The following is a 21,508-nucleotide window of genomic DNA, read 5'->3' as shown; positions in this document are numbered from 1 at the left end:
AAATGTGTGTTTGTATTATGATATTGCTATAGTTGAACACTGAAGTCTGAAGTATTCCAGTTGTGTCATGTAAAAGAGTCCGGGCCAGACAAACTAGTGGTTGACAGCATGAGCATGATAAATACACAACCATCCAGATCACACAATGTAACAAGCCAATCTTCATCACTTGGCTCTTACAACAATCATGTGATACTGGGGAACTATATTGTCCCACTGTCCCCATATTGGCTATTCCAGTACAACTGCCAATATTAGTCAATCGGATCATGATGAGCACCATACTGTGTATAACTTATTGCAGTGCAGGTTCCCGGGTCTTTATTGAGGGCAGTCGGGTAGCCAAGTGGTTAAAGCATTCGCTCGTCACGCTGTAGACCCGGTATTGAATCCCGACATGGGTACAATGTGTGAAGCCCATTTATGGTGTCCCCCGCCATGATATTGCTGGAATATTGCTAAAAGCGGCGTAAAAGCAAACTCATTCACTCCAGTCTTTATTCCAGATGTCAAGTCAAAGCATGACATATAATGATATACCAAAGCTCCAAGTTGAGAGTAAATTGGTTGCATTTGTGAGTGAAATTTTGGGAAACCAACAAAACATTTTAGAACACTTGTCTCTTGGCAAGTGTGGAAAAGAGGTAGTGTGAATTTGCATGGCCACTTAAATTTCATTTTGGCTAGTGAATTAAAATATTTACTTAGTAAACAAGTAAGTAGAAATATGAACTTGGAGCCCTGTTATACTGGGGAAGTTTTAACATGTTTAAGGGAGGTAGCGAGTAAGTCCGAATATATCGTCAGATTAAGGTTATATTATTTGTCCACAAACCAGGTGTACTTGGATAAAAATCAATGTTAAAATACTAAATATTAATTGCTATTACTGCTAGTATTGTTGTGTTTATTTTATTACATCAGTCGAAACTGTCAATAGTGTAACATATTAATCATGACGTTATTGATAGATCACATAACATTTCATTACACCCCTATCATGCCTATAGTAATCACTGTCCATGAAAATGTTAAGATTATCAAACATGAATACATATTCAATTAAGTAATAAACCTATAATAAGTGTTACTACAAAAGTACATAACGAGTTGGTTTCAGGCTGACTTCAGAACAGTTTGAGGCAGAATGCCAGGTAGGGTGCAGAACACTGCTGTGTAATCATGGCAACTTGCAGTAAGTTGACAATCAATGAGAATGCATCAGCCAAAGTACAGATGCCATTTGCTTCCAGCAAAATCACTGGATTCATTAGGAAACATGGCCTATCTCAAACTTTTCTCGATGGTTGAAATTTGTACAATGACTTGAAATTTGAAAAAACAAATTTACACTGCAAGTCTTACTTTTTATGAAACTGATACTCTTAACAGCTGCAATGGAGCAAGACAAATCTTGATCTTTTTCGATGTGTGTTATAGATATCTGAGACTGATTGCTGAAGAATTTGGCTTTGTACTCAGTGTTAAGGAAATAACAAACACCACTACCAGGAGTTGTGTTATCAAATTGTGAAGAGGCAAGGACAATGTGCTGGTCAACATGGTCAAGAGGTAAACTTGGACAGTGAAACACAATGCTGGGTGTTGGAGGGAAGGTGGGATGAAAGTCTTGGCCTGGAGTCAGTGTGAGCGACCGGAGAATCCCAGTGCAAACAAATCTAGGGAGGAGCACAAGAGGAAATATTGCTGTAATTAGAACTAAGATGTAAGATTACTGAGATGGTGGTCAGGAGCTGGAATTAGTCTGGCTTAGCTGTTGGTGTGGTCGGCCTGTGCAGGGAGGGAACGAAACGTATTGATCGACATCAAGCTTCTGAACAGTGAACAGTAATTGTTACCAATCCTGAGGGTGGTAACAGTTTCCTGAGTTTGGGTAGTTTACTATTGTGACAGAGAAAAAACTTATTTGTTTCAGCAGTCGTCAAAAGATGACAGAAAAGAGGTGAACTGTTAATAGGAAATTGCAACTGACCTGAAAGATATAGGGAGGTAGCTTTTGTTGAGTGGGCAAGTGATAAATTTGTTCCCTGGCAAAATAATGTTTCGCTAGTAATTTCTAGCGTGTGTGAAAACTAGTCAGCATGGTCAGTTAACTCTCTCTCTACTTAGTAAAAAAAAAGAAAAGTTAGTCAAGACAGATGGAGCAGGGATTTTACAAGAGACAAATCATTTATCAACATTTGATTGGACATTCTTCCATATCATTACAAAATTTTAAAAACAATTATCCTGGACATTTTGGATGACTTCCTGAAAAATCTGTGCTTAGATTTTGACATAATGTTTTGTGCATTATATTTTTATCCTAGGTAGTATGTGGACAAGTACAAGGCGATTAAATAGTTACTGGCTTCGGACTGGTGACTGGGTTATATATGGGACTCTCCTGATGACAAAATTTTGAAGTCAAGACTGCATCATGTAGGTGGTTACAGCAATAAAGTGCACTTCTCTCCGCGCGGCTCCAGTGTCATCTGACTGGTGCTTCACAGAACTTGTGTTTGTGCATGTACCGGACAGGCCTAAAGCCAGTTTGTCTGTTATTCAGTCAGTTGCTGTAAAATTTCATGATTTCATGGTCATATCTTCTTTGAGTGGCATTTAGAAGTTGGTGTGATGAAGTAAGACGAGTTCTATGGATGAACAACTTCTTTATTACAATTAGTGCGACGTTTCGGTGTAGATCCTAACACCTTTATCAAGCAAGTGACGCATAGAACTCGTCTTACTTCATGGTCATATGTAATGTATATTGCATAAAGAGCCCTCAGCACATAGATACTACGACTAAAGCATAGACATATATGTATGTCTCTGCCTTTTTAAAGTTTTTTATTTGTAATATATATACAAGGTTGCTGGGTGGTTCCATGGTCTAGGGTGCTGCCATTTTCTGTGCAGAGTTGCATCCCTTTGTATCATGTTGTGACCTATGTATCATGATACATATCGTATCGTGGTCTTGCTGTATCGTTTCCCCCCTAGTTACTCACGATAATAATGTTGATTTAAAGAATAAAAAGTAAAGTAGGAGTCTGCCACACCAAAGAATATTTCAGGACGGTTTGTGATAATCCTTCCACCAAAGTCCAGTATTGAACTTAAATGGGTAAAGAACTTAAAACAAGCCAGGATTAGTTTAAAGATTTAAAACTCCAGGATCTGCAAATCTCAAGCACAATTCAAAATTGTAATTTAAACAAATACTGGTATGAACGACAATCAGTAAACAAAGGCTGTTTGTTTTGAATATGTGGCTGGATCTAAATACACAGATTTTATTGCTGTTGAATCTTTCCTTTTCAAAGTATTTGGAAGCCTTCAAGAAATAGACTTCATTCGCAATATTTACCTGCTAAGCACAAACTGCCATTGTGTTGATACTTGATTTTTAGGTCTGGCTCTCTTTACAGTGTAAGCTCAAAAGCTCAGCGCAACTGAAAGTACAGAAAATTAGCATGCATTCTATTAGTAAGTAGTTGAGAAGTGATTTTTTACAAATGTGTTGATTGAGATAATGAGTTAGCAGCATAAAAGTAAACTCCATGAAAGAGGAATTTCTGCTAGTTCCATTGACATTCTGATAGCTAGGCAGTTTGGCTTTTACTTTGAACCTGGCCCCAATTTCTATACTAGTTAATGATGTGTTTTCAATAGCTTGAGGTGCAGGTGTGGACTAGCATGTTATCAGGCATTCTGTCAGGAATTCTGGCTGTTGTCTTTTTGTAATCTTGGGGTAATGTGCTTTAGGAATAGAGTATTTATGTCCTGCTGTTCTAAAATTCATCTCATAAGTATTTGTTTTCAGTGCAGTTGGTTTGAGCATAATGATTAGGTTAATTGTGATGGGTTGGTTGATTGTGGTGCAGAACCTTTGCAGTCATCTTATGCTCAGTGATAGCCCTTCAACTAGAGTTTGAAGCCTCTCTGAAAATACAGCCGGAACCTGATATAAACTCTTTCAAAATATTGTTGGTAGGAGGAAAGCCCTACTTGAAGGCTGCCTGTTTGGTTGTATCGTAGGGACAGGTCCCCAGTACTACATGATGGTCATGTAAAGAATGTAGAACAACTGTGGATCACAGGTGTCTGGTTGGTTAGAGTTTGTTTGTTGTTTTACGCCACACTCCGCAATGTTCCAGCTATATGGCGGCAGTCGGTAAATAATCGAGTCTGGATCAGACAATCCAGTTATTGATATCAAGAGCTTCTATCCACGCAAGAGTCTGCTGACGATGGATAGTTCTTGCATGGTAGTGGACAACTTTGAAGACATGGACAGTAGGGACCTTAGCTCATCACTGCACAGATTGATGCACACAATATAAGCCATCAGAAAGCTTGCCTTGATGTGAGATGAAGTTTCTTTGTTGACTAGTATGGCAGACTGGTGGGATACGGCCTCTGTAATATTGTTGACAGGCTGGAGATGTTTTGAGTCATTGAGTATTTACTCACAAGTTATCTTTCACATTGGATATTGATTGTTTTCTTTGGGTATTTAGTATATTTTTACTCCTTTGGGTCCAGTCTCATGGGTATTTCTATGCAGACTGTTGAAGGGTGAAATAATACAGCAAGGTCTCCATACGATGCCTATTGTGATACGGTTATTCATGTCAAGTCGTGTGGAATCTTCTTCACGATGAATATTTCAGAGCAGGATCCAAGGGAAAAGCATGTAGACATGTTTGATGTAGGTATTGGTTGTAGTTACCTTGAAACACTAATTACAATACATTTTGTGATATTTGACTGACAGAAATGAGAGGGCTGCAGTCAGAGAAGTAAGTAAGTTATTTTTGCAAGTATATTGTCTTTTATCGATACAGAAAAAAGCGTATTATGTATTGTGTTGTCGTATGAAAACTCATGATGCATCGGTGTATCGTTTTACACCCAGAGTCTTGTAATACTGTTGCATTTTAGAAATGTTCATGCATATTTGTATGCAAACAACTCAACATTAATTGGGTAATTGTGATTTATTGTGTGTATTTTACACAAATACGCAGCTCATCTGGAGCTCTGCTAACATGGCAGACTGATGGGATGTAGGTCTCTGTAATACTGCTGCTCACAGCTAACCAGTAGGTTGTATTGTAGCATGTCAGAGGAGGGTTGAGAGCTTGATAGTACGGTCATTGTATAATGTATCTGTGCACGCACTTACTATCTCTACTCTGATCACTGACATTCTGTAAATCAGGTGACACAGTGGATATTAAATTATTCACTGGAAATTGGATAAACTGACAGCAATTATTCATTTTATTTTGTATTTCATTATCAATGATTGTACCTGTTTTACCTATGATCATCACATTATTGATTAAACCTGCTTTCAACTTGGACTGCATGGTATTACCTGTATACTGAAGTAGGCTTTTTAACAATACACATTGCAATATATTTTCTGTGTTCCAGTAAATTGGGTAAATAATACATAATAAGTTTCCTTATTATTTGTATCAATTAACCAAACATCTACACTGAAATTCATTCACAAATAATGTTATACAGTACTTGTATTGCAGTATTTTGCAATATCGATTTTTTTTTTTTCCCATTACACAGCCCTACTTGCAACATGTTGACATCTCACAGACAAATGCATCTATATAATAGTCTGCAGTTGAAAGATGGTTCAGAGGTGAACGTATGATATGACCTTGCTGCCACATGCAGTATCAGTGGTAAAATGATACAATGTTTATCCAAAGGAAACAGTAGGATAAGGACGTTCTTTGGCCCACAGGATCTGGATAATTAACATGATTACAGTATCAGGGTTAGAAATTATTAGGGCTGGCTAAACTGATTAAAAATCGGAATTATCATTGATGGGAAAAACTATTAACGATTATTGATATGAAATTGTTGTCATCGATAATAACTTACATAAACTATTGTGATAAAATTGTTATTATTAATAATGTCAATTGTCGATGACAGAAAGCAACTTTTTTTGTTATATCTCAAATATCTACAACATTGTACAAAACACAATCTATGTATAAATGTGTCACTCACCAGTGGTGAGAAATATGTTGATCTCTTTTGAGACTTTCCCGCATAATTGTGTGAAGTTACTTTTCCAATATTTATTGATTATTGATCGATAGTGAGTTAGAGATTATCTCTCTATAATTTATATCAAAGTGGAAAAGGCTGATATTATATTTTTTCATGAGGTCTTTTTCCTATATTTGAACAAATATTTGTCCCAAGAAACTGATTTTCATAGGAGATGTATGTACTGGTACATTAAACATTACAAACAAATATCTACCATATTGGTATATTTGACCATGCCAGAAGTCCAAAACTTGCAAGTGTATCACCATGATTACTGTAAGAAAGAAAAGAGGCTAGTTGTCAGCCATTTGAATATGTTTGATCATTTCCAAAGCAATATTTTATAGTTTTTCTTAACTTTAAAGTTTAACATTTCCCAAAAGGACATTCATCGTACCTCTTCCAGGGATGTCACATCTATAGGCATGATAGGTAATGCTTTCATATTCATGTTCGTTATCACAAAGAGTTCTTGTCATATTCTTGTTAACAGTAAAAGATTTAGGGGTTCCTAGATGCAAATACCTTAGCAGTAAACCTCAAGGTCCCTGTTTAGTTTCCTTCACTGGAAAGGTAGCTGATATGGTCTGATTAATCTGATCAGACTCTCAAGTAACTGGGTAATGGTGATTGATAATCATAGGAAGTTCAATGACCTGTTACAGTGCATTCCAAGGACATACAGTTTCATCATTGCACTGATAGGCTGACACAGTTGTACCAAGAATACATGGTATAGATTATCTTGAACATTATCTTGATGAAGGAAATGACCTTACCACCATGACCACACAATCTAGCTAAATGTTTGCAGTGTCATTCAGTGTTAAGTAATCATAGTAATGGGAAGTCAGCATTATGTATCATAGCAACTACTTTATGGAAAAAGAAATGTCCTTGATACACCATCAGGATGTATTGGTAAGTTGGAAGCTTGTCTGAAGTAGGAATCTAACTAAGGGCAGAATGGATCCTATTAGTATTAGTACTCTTGTCTGTGGGGATGTTGGAATAGCCAGCTTACAAGACCAGGCACCAGTTGTGTATGCAGAGAGAGGTTTCATGTTTGGGCCTAAGTTGTAATTTAGCTTGAATATGCTGAAAAGGCCTGACATTTGCCAAATTGAGTATCTGAAGGTGTGCATGAAATGTTTTGTCATGTGTACACAGTGTTTGAAATTAAGAATGAAATTCAAGGGATCCCTGTCATTACCCTAATGTTGAATGTTGAATGTTGAACATTTAGGGATCACTAGATTCAAATACTAAGCAGCAAACCTCAACGACCCCAGCACTCTTGTAAGTTAGAACACGGTGTACAGATATATAACATAAACAAATGTGTAGAACATAGTGTTCCTTTCAGCATCAGTAAACAGTACTGGAGAATTAACAGTTAGAGTTACCTCCCTTCCTCCATGAACTCTTAATGACATTTATTAGTTTGTATGGATGCCAACAAACTATGCAACTGGCAGGAGCTGGGAAGGAGAATACTATTTATAACATGCAGTGTTCGAAGAAATAAGAGTCATTTAAAGGGATAAAATAGTGTTAGACATTAACATGTTAGTCTGAGGCTAATAAAATTTAGGAAGGACTGGTGAAATCTCCTAAACCTTAAAAGACAAGACATTTGGCCCATAGCATACTGTGCTGAAACTGTTTCTTGGCAAAATGGGTGAATGTGGTCACACATGCAGTGTGATTGGCATAAATTACAATCTTGCAATGAACATTTGACCTGTTTAGATAAATTCTTGTTATTATATTAATGCTCACATATTTTCATTTTTAGGATCATAAATGACAGTAAATGGCTGAAATCGCATTAAAGAGGAGTCTACCTATTGGTTTCCATGGAGACAACATCAACGAGTGATCCCATCCCTTCTGAAGAAGGGAATCCCGAGGGCCCGGGAAGCCCTGAACTGGAGTTGTTAGCAAAACTCGAAGAAGCAAACAGGTTTGTTTGACCAGAAGGAATCTCCACACTTCCACAAGTATAAAGCTCCACAAGTTAGCAGTAAATCAATTTGTGTAACAGTCAGCTGAAAGAATTCTTTGAATGTGTGAGGGATTGTGTCAAGGCATTTTTAAGTAGCCTATGGTAAAGTACATTCAAGTTTACAATGTCCAGTTTTGCTTTGTAATTAAGGAAAGATAGCAAATTTTCCTAAGTGCCAAGAATCCTGGTTTTGAAACTACAGATGATTGTCTATACATGATGTACACAATCCTGTTTTGGAGGAGGTGTCATATTTAGATCTTTACATTGCAATGCACAAGGTCTGTTGAGAGTCTGAAAGGCATATCTGTAGGCCTGTATCTTATCCTATTGGAGAAGTATGAAGAACATGTGGTGGATATAACTTAATGTGCCATATCTGCCGCAATTACATGACTAAGCGCCCTGCTCAATAAGCACCCCTGACCAACCTAGAGAAATCTGTAACTAATCTTTGTAAGTGCTCCCCACTGAGACCAAGAATTTACGTGACAGTCCATATTTTCTTGTTTATTTTACAGATTTTGTTACAGGAAACTGAAGCTTAGAAGGGGTATATGACTGCCTTGTAACTATTTTAGAAAAATCTATAGCTGAACTTGTATAAGACAGTCAAACGACCAAAACCAACGTATACATCAGCCTAAACTTTTCTGCCTTGAAAATATTCTGCCATGTGGAATAACCGTTCAAGATTTTCAAAGGCTTTCTCAACTATCAGTGAAAACATGAACATGTGTTTGTATATATGCCAGGTATTTGATAGTTTAATATCAAGTATTTGAATTTTTGAATGCTACTTTTGTGAAACACATAGTCACAGGTGATAAGCTGAGACACCAAGGATCATAATAAGCAGGATATGTATTTAATTTACGAAAACCACTAGTCCAAGATGAGCTGCGAACTAGTTGGATGCGACCAATGGTGTCTACCTCTGAAGTATCACATATCATTTCTTAATACATGGTATACTTTGAATAGTTATATAAGTGTGTCTTCTATGCTATACTAGAAAATAAATAAACAGTTCTCTATAACATGTAAGTATTGAAAATAGCTGTGTTCGATGAATTAATAGGATAGTTTAAATGATATTATTTTTGTCATGCAAAATCAGTTTTGAAATCGAAAATATGTCCTTATGTTTTTGACACTGTCCCTAAGCATCACCAACACATGGCTTTTTGTTTTTCCATAAAACTCTTCCATACCTTTGATGTCAAAGTAAATTCAATGTCTCCTGGAATTTTCATTCTGCAATCATTTACACATGTCGAAGAGGACTTAAAATATGCTTAACAACACTTCTAAGTATGCAGGAGTTTGGGACAGATAAATACATGCTTTTACTTTTCTGATTTGCCAGGCCACTGTGTGATGAAACGGTTTTACTGCTTTTTGCTTACATGACATTTCAGAAGACTTACTGACCATTGTACATGTTGTACATGTTATAGTTTCTATGAGCATAATGTTTTGATGAATTGGACCAAAGATAGGTGTCTGCTATTTTTTTATGTCATTGCCCCGTTTTGTCTGTCTATATTGTCTATGCTCATGCTTAATTGCATTTAATATTTTATTGGTAATTAATGACGAGCCAATGCTTTAACCATTAGGCTACCCGACCGCCCCAAGTAGATGTAAAAGATGACAGAAATGAATACACTTGTGTGAAATTCAGAATTCCAACTCAACAGGCTCAACAACTAGTCAGAGGCTCAGTTCTAGAAAATGTTTGGTGTTGTAAACAAACTTTACCAATTATGGATTAGACTATGTGTATATAGCTTAAAAAGTTAATGCTTCAAGGAATTATCCTAAAACGCTGGTTCTAGCTGCCCAAAAGTTCATCATTCTGTCCAAATAGTAATACCTATGTAATTTCCTATTCAGGATGGTAATTGTATTTCATACCAGATTTTGTACAGTTGTAGAGTGAACATTTTTTGCATTTATCTATAATTACCTTGAATTTATGTTTTTCTCATATGAATGGTGCCACTGATTATTTTTGTGACATATTTCTCTTTTTATTCTAGTATATACTGGTAGATATTATTTATTTTGGGGAATATTTATTACAATATCTGCACTGTGTTGGTTCACTGCTTTCATTTATTTGTCCCAAAGACAATGTCAACAGATATGATATCACATCATATTTTCCACATGTTCCAACCTCTTGACCATATTGACATGTGGTTATATTACTTTGTTAATATTTGGTTTCAATTCATATACTGTTTGTGAGAGTAACCCAATAAGGGATTGTGACATCCACCCATAGGTATATTTGCCTGTGTTAGACATGGTCACAGGTGAACAGAGAGATTGGGAGATTGAGAATCTGTTTGGTTTGGACACACAGAAGCTGTAACTGGCCTAATTGTAAAATATCACTGTTTGCAGTGGTGAACAGCCAGAGAATAAACACTTACTTTCTGTGCTTTGTAAATATGTTGTCTAGGATTATTATTATCTACATGGAAGTTGGTGTTTAAAGTGTGTGAAAATACTTCTTTGAATTTGGCGGATGTGGTGTCAAAATCAGGTAGACATTATAAGTTGTAGCAGTACCATGTGGAGTACATGTGGTTTTATGAGTCCTGTGTTCCATGAACTGGAGAGACCCATAAAAGCTGTATGTACCCTGAGTGATACTGCTACAACAAATCTATCTTACCGACATGTTTTAATCAGCCTTTGTAAGAGAAATAAAACAAATTAAAAATTGATAGAAAACAGCTGTTCGATTGAGCTGAGGTTAACTTGTGCTCTGTCACATGGCTTTCATTGACTCGGAAAAAGCATGCAGCTTTTTTACTCAGAGGTGGGGTATCAGAGATTTATTCTCCAGTTAAGAAATCCATGTGTAGCCTGTCTTCTTCATGGCGGGGTATAAGGGATTTATTCTCCCGCTCAGAAATTTATTTCCCTCCCGGGGGGATTCGTAGTATTTCATCAAGATCATTCTGACATGGAGTGATGATAATGTATCTAAATAATTAACAGTATCTATTTTATTTTCCTATAAGGAGTGTGGTCTTGTAATTCTTAACTTGACAGCTCATATTAGGTTTTCCTTCTACAATGATCAATGATGAAATAATCAATTTGTCTGTAACGCTATGACTATGTGTCAATATGAAATTCATTGGTTTTGCCTATTAGGCTTAGGGACAGTTATTTGTGTAAATTCATTTCTTGGTGAAAAAGTTCAGTGACACATTTCAGCCGTCCTCTTCCAATTTGCAGCCTGGGACTTTAGCCACTAGTCTGAAACCTGGGTCAAGCTGCTACATGTAGTCTATTTTATTACCCTAAAATCAACTGACAAAAATGAAAGATACAAGTTCGGGCTGGTAGACTTAAGAGTTTTTGGCAAAGACTGCCTTTACAATTTGGCTTTAATTTTAGTTAAATATTTATTTTAGGTATGTTTCAGAAAACATATGTAATTTTCTTAAATAGCTTAAATTAATTTCATTAATGATTTGTCATGTTTGAATTTTTAACTTCAACCTTTTTGAGTTCAAACCAATCAACTCATTAAGGTTACACTCTATCTGGGGGCCTCAGTGTATCTGTTGATGGTGGTATTTGCTCAGTAATGAGTTTGTGGTATTTGTTTTCACAGACACACTACAACATAGTGTGACACTCTCTTCTGAAAGCATGAGTCAGTTTACTGCATTTGACCACCGGCAGCTGTGTAATGCTAAATCTATTAACAAACTGTGTCACTCTGGATGCAATTACAATACTTAACCACCTCTCAAGTAAAATTATTCAAAAGTCATGAAAACTTTATAAACTGTGGCCTCACTTCTTAAGATAATAAATTGGCTAGAACTGATGTTGCAGGAAACTGGAAGCTGATGAGAAGTCTTGCAACGCCCTGGTAGCTCGCTCCCCCACCCCTGGGCATTCAAGGAAAGGCTCTGGCTCTAGTGTGATCTCTACCACTTCCTCAAACAGCCACTACAGCGCTCAAGTCTCCTACGAGGAGGAGGCAGGTGAGTGTGATGCAGCAGTCTCTCGCTGTACAACTGCATGTTCTGTGTGAGGTATTACTGTTCATCAATCAGTCTGTGTCTTTACCCAATCCTAGACTAGTATTGTTTCTTCTGGCTGTTCGAAATTAGCATAAACCTGCTAGTGTGAGACTTGTGACAGTTCCTTCTTGACCATCACTTTTCCTACATATTACAATGTTAGAAATTAAGCATGCAAGTCAAGGGGTCCTTATCTTAACCCTAATGTTCAAGATGTGGGGGATCCCCAGATCATTATGTGTAGATATGGGTTAAGACCTCCAGGACCCCCGGACCCCCCAACACTGTATTAGATAAATGACAAGCAGATCATTTTTGCAGACTTGTAAAAATAATAAATAATTTCTGGGTAATTAAAGTTTCATTTTAATACAGGAAGCTGATTTTGTGAAAGAGTAATATCTGTTGAAATTGATGCTGGGCATCATGTTGGATTTGGAGATAAAATAGATAAGATAATGCTATTGCCTGATAGTGAATTTACAGAAGGTTTAGGCACAGACTGTAATTAATCTGAGAATTGTCATTATGTGATCTGACATTTGGTTATCTATCTTTATGTATTCATCTTTACAATATTCATGGCATTGAAGCATGCAGAACTCATGTGTCATGTGTCATGTTGGAGCCAGTTGTCAAATCTATTTACATATCATACAGCACGTATGGTTGTTTGCAAGAATGAGGTATGTTATGATTTCGTTTTTTTGCTTTCATGTTCAATCGTTCATGAACAGTATTGGTCATAAACATATTTATCAATGGTCTCTTCTTGCTGTAGCACTTAGTGATAGGATATTTCAAAGCATGAGATTTTTGTCACTGATCATGTAGGATAAAGCATATACCCCTTGCTTGTTATGAAGGATTGCCCCAAGATACCAAGCGTCATTGGCTCTATCAACATATGTATATACTTTTCACCATTTTCTTAAGTATATGCTTTCTTGTTGGCAAATAACAACCTTATGAATGGGTTCTAAGTTTTTCAGCCGTTATTTTCACTCAGCCGGTAATTATTCAAGAAAGTTTGAATGATTGCTTCCCAACTATATTGCATTTATTGACCAAATGTTTCAAATTAAGTCAGACATCATCATCAATACTTCACAAGTTTGTATACACAACAATCCTCCATCACCTGGAAATACAGTAAAATGAAGCATGGAAGTCAAATGAGCCTTAACCCATATATGAACACTGAAACCTTCCATCACATGACAATCAAGCAGTGTATAGAATAGATGGCTTCAAGTCACTTGCAAGTGAGAACCAGGCCTTATCTTGTTTCGCTTATCAAAAATTGTAACTTTGGTAGTGGCTGTTCGTATTCACAGGGGATAGAGACGTGTGGAGGGGAAACCTGTGAAGTGCTGACGACGATCAGACATATGATGGACAAGTGTATCACATCATTGATGTACCCGTGAAGATCACGGTTAGAATAGGTCTTCAGCAACCCATTATTTGCCGTAACGGGTGACTATGCTTGTCGTAAGAGGCGGCCAACGAGATCGGGTGGTCAGGCTGTCCGACTTAGCTGATACATATGTCATCGTATCCCAATTGTGTAGATCGATGTTCATGATCACTGATGATGCCAGTCACTGGATTGTCTGAGCCAACCCGATTATTTACAGAGCTGGAATATTGCTGAGTGCGTCCTTTAACAACAAACAAACAAACAAACAACATCACTGATGCCACCTTCATCTAACCCTTTTATATGGATGTTAGAAAAGTGGCTGATGTTAAATATGTCACAGCTACTGAGAATGGATGGTACTTAGAGATGGAGACTGCAGTCAAAACTTTAACTCCTGACATGAGTCTTTGGATCAAGGAAAGCAACACAGTATTTAAGCATGTGTTGAAGGGCTGCCGTCGAGTGACCATTTCAGAAACAGTATGGATATAGCTTTATGTAACAAAAACACTGTACAAAATTTAATCAAGTATCTGATTTGTTTTGGAAGATATGTGTAAACAAACATTGCACTGCTGATGTGGGCAGGCTTGTAATTTCAATGTGACATATTTAGGACATGTGTTACTTCAGGTCTTCCAGTCTTTTAGTGTGACTCGATGACTATCTTAATATAATGATAAAGCAAAATAAACAAAGGAAAGACTTTCTTGCTCACTGGCAAGACACATAAATCCTTTATCACTGGGCAGATTTCTCAGATCTACAACGACTTCAGCTAACTCACTATATATATTAATTACCTCCAAGAAAACCACATTTCAATCTAGCAACCAAACTTGTTTAGTTTCAGTATAGGTTTCATACAAACTGAATCATTTTGCTATGTATCTGGAACATTTGATGGATAGAAAACACCGATTTTTGCCCATCAATGTGTACGTATGCTGTACCTGCAACCTTAAGTCATGACAAGTTTTGGTGAAAAGGTTCTTTGATGGAAAAGGTTTTGAATTGGGTCATGCATTTTAGCATCTGAAATTATCACAAATGCCCCCTGCATGTATTTAAGCATGAGGTGATTGGCTCCCAGCATAAAATAATTGTGAGGCCTGAAAATGCAAAGTGGCAACAGAGTTGCCTCCCTTGTACTTGTTGAGATACAAGCATGGATGCTAAATGTATTAGTGTCCATGATACAAGTCACTACACAAGTTCAGTCAAACGCATGCAAACAAATATTGAGCAATTATCGGATTGGTTGTATTGGTCAATATTAAAGAATTATTTTCATGATAAAAATTAATAAGGCATTTTTCGTTCGAAAAACACCATAAGTTTACAAAACCTGATAAAGATATAATGCCCTTAAGACCTTCACTTGTAAAATATTTAAGGAAGTTCTAATAATAATGGCGTGTATGACTAAGTTTCATGAGCGTAGTTTGTGTCTTTTTTTACTTCCCTGATAACAATAATTACTGGTTGATATATTACTTATGATATCATGATATGCCATTTAATGCCCCTAATGGTGTATGGTCAACAGTAATAGTCTTTTACCTCTCACTTCCACAGGGACCTTGTTACAGTGTCAACATAGTTGTTCATATGTCAAGATAGTCGTTCATATGTCCTCCAACAAGCAGGAAACAGGAACTAGAAAGTGATGGGCAGTATTGTGGCTAAATGTGGGTCATGCAGTGGGGTGATGTTTTTGTGGAAGCACATTGCTTGATCCACATAGCATGAATGGAAATATTGGCTATCATACCCTAACAGTAGGAGGTAACTGCTATTTCTGTGCTGGTTGTACACTTGTAACTCTGTTCGGACTGGGTGCAAGCAAATATGACGAGGAAATCAGGTTCTTTTAAGATGAGTAAGCATGGTAAGTCTACAACTTTCCTGTCCAAGTGCATGCTATTGGAACGAGTCAGTTATGGTCAATACAGAGTAAGTCATATTTTTGTGTCAAAGCGCTCTTCAGTTGTGTCTTGAGCCTCTGAGAGTGTTCAGGGAAATAATAGGTCTATCTAATTTTATGCATGATCTTGTGTTAGATATAGCTATGTTTTTATGGAATAGAGTATCAGATTTTGCATGGATTTTCACACCAATAACTTCTCTCATGTTTAAAATTCTTTTGACAGTCGTCCCATGCTAGAGCTGTGATGCTGAATGTACTTCAAAATTGTGATAAAACAAGAAGAGAATTAACTTTGATACCTTCAACTGTTTTATTAAGTAAACTTTTGGTTAATGTTTCCAAGACGTGTCTACTACTATATAAATTTGCTTTGTCTAAGACTGTAGGACCTATGAAGCTGAAACTGTGCATGAGCAAGAATGCCAACAATCTCACTTAGGCTTGTTTTCAATTTCCACGATATTGATTTTAACAAAATCCTTTATGTAAAGCTACATGATACATGATATGCAGATAACACAGACAACATACTGTATTTACCCAGTATTCAATCACATTTGTCACTAGTTAAGTGATTCTTTTATGGATATGCAACTTAAGTTAGAGCCAGGTGAGCTACAGATCCTGTTTCTCTCTTTTTACCTTGATAGACATGTGTGTATATTATCTTCATGGCATCTGTCCATACATACTGGTAAATACTTTCAAACCAAACATATGAGGTTAACATGTACATAATATGGAACATTTAGAATAAGTAGACAAAACAACTATTTCTTCCTATTCAGAATTCAAACAATGTAACAAATTTCAAACAGATGTTAACAATTATGCACAATACATCCATACCAATTTAAGACTGAAATGAAATACAATAAAATGTTTTCCCTCCTTTTTATCAAAGAAGGACACCCTGTCCTATTTCAGTGTTTTTTAATTATTTGGTAATCAATATTGAAACACTATTACTTCCTTGAATCCCATGCTCGAGCAAGGCGCTATAATCATGAAAATTAAGGTCGGACTGTTGTTTCCGTGTCAGAAATTTAACCATGATAGCAAATTTAAAAAGATAAATATTTTGCGAGCATTTGCAGCAAATGCATTGTTCACAAATAACCATAGATTTTTAAGATATGACACTATGAATAGGAATGGAATGTTTTGAATTGTGTTTTATTCTGAAAATGCTGCGTCAGTGAAGTGATGATGAGAAAAAGTTTTTTCGGCCGTCCCACTAAGATGGAAGAAGGTATGTCGGACATCACGTTCTATTGAGTTCTGTGAATGAGTACATCATTTCCCATTCTTGTGAAGTTGGTTACAGTTGTCCTAGAATCAAATCGTGTGTTTAGTTTTCTTGATTCTATTTGTTGATGCATGTCATTTTTGTATTTTCTGGTGTTGCAGTTGCTTTGCATTGTTTTGCTCGCATGAAAAACAATTACAGAAAAGTTGAAGTTAGTTTGAGTTTCAGTTGCGTTTCATTAAAAAGGAGTCTGTGAATACATGGGACTGACTGGACTTTGGGTTTATGTTTATGTATTGGGATCTGGAATGATCATTTAGTAAGGTTTTCCCCATGGGGATTCCGGGTTCGAATTGCTCCTAAGCAATAAATGCTTGTCTTATAAGGAGACTTAATCTACCGGGTCAACAGGCTTGGTGCTTGAGTGTAGAGTTCATGGAGTGTCCAAAGTGCCCTGATGACAAGGATCATTGCTCGCAGTATCAATCACTGGTTTGTCTGGCCCAGAATGGTAATTACAGGTCTGCCGTCATATAGCTAGAATATTGAAGGGTGCCATGTTACACAAATAAGTAGTAAGTTTTTTGGTTACCATATGGTGTTGACCTGTGGTGCCAGTCATACCTAGGAAAGTGTTGGTTGGAGGCTGTAAATGTACAAAAATGTATATATTTTGAATTGCAAATTTTCATGCTTATCAATGAGGAACTGGTACATTCGAATTTTAGGCTTTTAAACCCATTTAACACTGATTTTGTCTAATCGTATCACATTTCCATTTGATAAACTTTTAATATGAAATTTAGAAGGATGATGAGGATGAGTCAATTAAGTATATATGCAATGAGTTTGATAGGCTGTGCCAATGTAGTGTAAAACATTCATCCACAATATTTTGACTATGTACGGGGATTGCGCGTGCGTGTATGCGTGCGTGCAGTGGGGGATGGGTCCTTGGGATCTTGTTTCTTACCTATGGTAATGAATCTAGATGACCTAAGTCTTCTAAGTTTTAACATCAGGATAATGATTAGGTCCTTACTGCTTCGTTTCAACCGAGGCTGTGTAAATTTGATATGGAAGATATGTGTCTCTGGTTTTGTGTCAGCTGAATGAATGCCACATGAACTAAACTGTGGACTAAACTGAAAGATATGTAGGCAAACAATAGAGGGGAATGAAGTTTTCTGTGTAGTCATAACACTAACACATGGATTTTTGAGAGGACATAATCTTTGGGGTTGGAAAATGTTTAATTGCAGTTTTGTTTATTAACAATCAGGTTACTTTACAACCATCCTCTTGAGGCAAGGGCGTTAACTGACCAAAAAAAGTCAAGTTTCCACCCTTGCCGAACTAGGCTAGGATTCCGGAGCTACATTTTAGCTTGATTAACGGGTCATGCATAGATCAGTCAAAATCGCGTATCAAACTAGACATCCGGTTCATAAACTACATGGATTTCAACGTACAGGTTTCGGTCGATTACATGATTTGCAAAGCATGCATACCGTCAACTGGGCATCGACAGATATTTTGCAAATCTATTCATGTTGTAATCAAGGTGCTCAAGTGATCAGATGCACTTCACGGGGGAAAGACCCGTTTTATTACAATATAGATCTTGATTATCGATCAGATCGTTTCAGCTAGGCGCCGCCATTTTGTTTGAAGCAAATGTGAATAATATGAGAGATGGAATCTGATTAGTCAATAGAAGGGAGACAGAAGGGGCATAACTCATAATAGTCACTGGTGGCGCTATGATCGAGCCCAGAAATTCCTGCCTGGTCTGGCAAGGGTAGAAACTGGACTTTTATAGTCAGGAAGATGCTTTACAACCACCCAGTAGCTGATGGTGATCATTGCTACTAATGTTGTTATGTTGACACGTTTGGCAGCCTTGCTGTAATTTGAGGTCTGTTCTGATTGATAGCCCCAAAAGATGGCAATAACTACTTTCTGCACCTGAAATGTGTTTATTATGTTCATCATGGTCAATAAGTGCTTGTGTACATTTACTTTTGGTAGGCACTTCTACAATGGTTTTATTTCTTTCATACTGTCTATGATGTCATCGGGGCTATAGGGTGGCCTTGTGGTTAAAGCATTGCTCGCCACGCTGGTTGGAATTTACACATAGGTACAATGTGTAAAGCCATTATTGCTGGAATACTGCTAAAAGCAGTGTTAAACCATATTCACCATCTTAAGTATATGTAGATCATATATTCACCCACATCAGCATTGCATTGTTCATCCACATTGTTCATCAGCATTGTAGCATTGTTCATTCATTCGTATTATTCATCCTCAATATTCATCAGCTTTGTTCAGCATAATGACAGAGGTACAGGTAGACTGTTACAGTCAGTCTGTCTAGAGTCATTCCTCAGACATTTATAATCTGGATTGAACCTACGGATTGAACATACTATCTTTAACATGATTATCTGAGCTTACTAGCTTACAAGACCAAAGAATTCTGACTTTAAAGTCACAGACTGTGATAGTAGGTAAATATTGCCACAGGATGTAGTGATTCTTCATATACATATGAATGATATGGGCAGCCTTGTGTAATGTGGTGCATCCCTGGTTTGGAAATTGCCAGTTTAAAATATTGCTATATGGATTAAAGACAAAACAGTTGTCTTGTGTCTTGGCACTTGTTGACAGTCCAGTGTTGGGATATGGATTTGAAATGTTTTCCAACTCTCATATTAAGCACCAGATAACACAACCGATGGTGTCCCTTCACCCACTGTAATGTGATCCCTGAAACTTTAGCTTCCAAAGGTTATTGGTCTATTTTACTATGTTGAACATCAGCAGATTATTAAAGGCTATTTGTCTGAATCAGTCTCTGTATGCTTATGTGGAATAGGTAAACATGATAAACCTCACTTGATAAATTAGTCAGAAGACTGTTTGGACTGGATTTGTCACATACACAATCCATACTCCGTTTCTATAATAAAATATTTGCTCCCCATTCTACTCTCATCCCCCTTTCACCTGAAATTATGAGACTTAAAGGATGCTGTAGTACTTGTAGAATGATTTTGTTTAATTTTATACATAACTTTTTTTCAGGGACTGAATATGTTAGTCTAGGATTGCATTTGTCCTTTGAGAAGTCTTTGCCATTCACTAATGAAATATCAATGTGATCTTAAGCTTAAGATTTCTCCCCTCAAATGAACCCCATTGAGAAAAATAAAGGTTCAGACATTCAGTATTTATCTCAGGTACCCCGTGAGAATTCCAGAATAGGTCCTTAGCAATCTATGCTGGCCGTACAAGTGACTTAATGGATTGTGTGGTCAGAGTCAGGGGGCTTGGTTGATGGCGAGTCATTGTGTGGAATGTTGTTCATAATATCAATCACTTGATTGTCCTGTCCTGATTCTTTCCGTGGCCTCTGATGTCAACTGTTGACCATAGTGGTGTTTTGACCCTTCTCGAGTCATTATGACCGGTCTTTACTTTCCCTCACCTCCCTGCCTGTAATGGTGCTGTCTGTCATGGAGCATGTTTCCGGGATCTTGAGCTGACAGCTTGCTTATAAATGTATTTTCCAGCATTTTCATGAATTTATGTTCACAAGGGAGTGAACTGGATTTCAGCTATCGACTTGGATGAGTTATTATTTGGTCACTTAGTGTGAAAACATAAATGTAACTGCTTTTGCATTGTAATGGCTGGAAGTACAGACATCAGGGTATTGTGTGCCTAGCCATTGTTGTATTTGAGATGAGATGGATGGGATAGCGGATAAAGCTTTGGCTCATTTTGTCAAAAACATGGGTTTGATTTCCTGCATGATTGAAGCACATTCATGATATCCTCAACACAATATGGCTAGAATATAGCTGAAAAAGGTTTAAGAAAGCGCATACTCTTTTACTTATTGACAAAGAGAAAAGTACAACACGGATGTTTCATAGCCCTCATTAGATTATGTTTGCTCAGTAAGATTTGAAACATGTGGTCCATCATTATCAAAAGCATATTTTTGGGTTATCAATATAACCAAATATTAACAGTAAACTTGGGTATCAGGGTTCATATTGAACAGGCTGTGACCATATATTATGCAGCTAGAGTTCTATTTCATTTATTGTATTTCAGCTGCCAATCCATCTGAAAACTTATGGGAGACATGGGGGCGTCTCGTCAACGAGTGGGACAGTATCAAGAAGAAAACAGGCTACATCAAGGTAGGAACACTTTCAGGGCCGTCCTTTCCTGTGGTGACAGGATTCATACAGGCTTGAAGAAGCCTTGAATTATAGGGTTCCTCTTGAAACATGTATTAACTCCTGGGAAAATCTCGTAAGAAAAATCTTGCATCTAGTAATATGCTTTAGTTGTTCGTGAATACTCAAATATTAAGATTTGGTTTATCTTGTCATAGGATTTGTGTCATGATCTTCATAATGTATTACTTGTATAGCAATCACATAATCACATTGATGTTCAATCATATCTCTGCTGGGGATGGCATTGATTGGAAATTTTAGTAGGAATATATATTGACTCAAAAGTATCACAATATATCAATATATCATCTAAAGGCATCTAAATTCTCAGTACGAGTGTTCAAACCAGCAAAGCTGCATTTCTGTATCTCACAAACGAACTCAAACGGCAAATTCTAAAAGAAGATAGTATAACAGCCTCATTATATTGTTGTGGATATGTACACCCAAATGCAAGTACCATCAAAGTA

At 36.9% G+C, this 21,508-nt stretch overlaps 1 protein-coding gene across 5 annotated transcripts in view; it reads left to right on the top strand.

The window, feature by feature from the left end:
- The window catches only part of LOC139459521 (ecotropic viral integration site 5 ortholog-like), a 79,388-nt gene that overhangs the window by 12,214 nt on the left and 45,666 nt on the right, over positions 1-21,508 (top strand). For 4 of the 5 annotated variants that reach the window (XM_071241040.1, XM_071241038.1, XM_071241041.1 and 1 more), the window contains exons 2-4: positions 7,898-8,065; positions 11,978-12,129; positions 20,908-20,996. In XM_071241040.1, the coding sequence (XP_071097141.1) occupies positions 7,959-8,065; positions 11,978-12,129; positions 20,908-20,996 (348 nt within the window). In that variant the 5' untranslated portion in view covers positions 7,898-7,958. Of the gene's footprint in view, positions 1-7,897; positions 8,066-11,977; positions 12,130-16,687; positions 16,777-20,907; positions 20,997-21,508 lie in introns of those variants that run through there. The other variant, XM_071241042.1, reaches the window with a different exon arrangement.

The sequence above is a fragment of the Haliotis cracherodii genome, unplaced genomic scaffold (genome assembly GCF_022045235.1).
Source record: "Haliotis cracherodii isolate W230 unplaced genomic scaffold, xgHalCrac1.p SCAF_13, whole genome shotgun sequence".
Classification (NCBI taxonomy): Eukaryota; Metazoa; Mollusca; class Gastropoda; order Lepetellida; family Haliotidae; genus Haliotis; species Haliotis cracherodii.
This window is presented reverse-complemented; position numbering and strand designations above follow the sequence as displayed.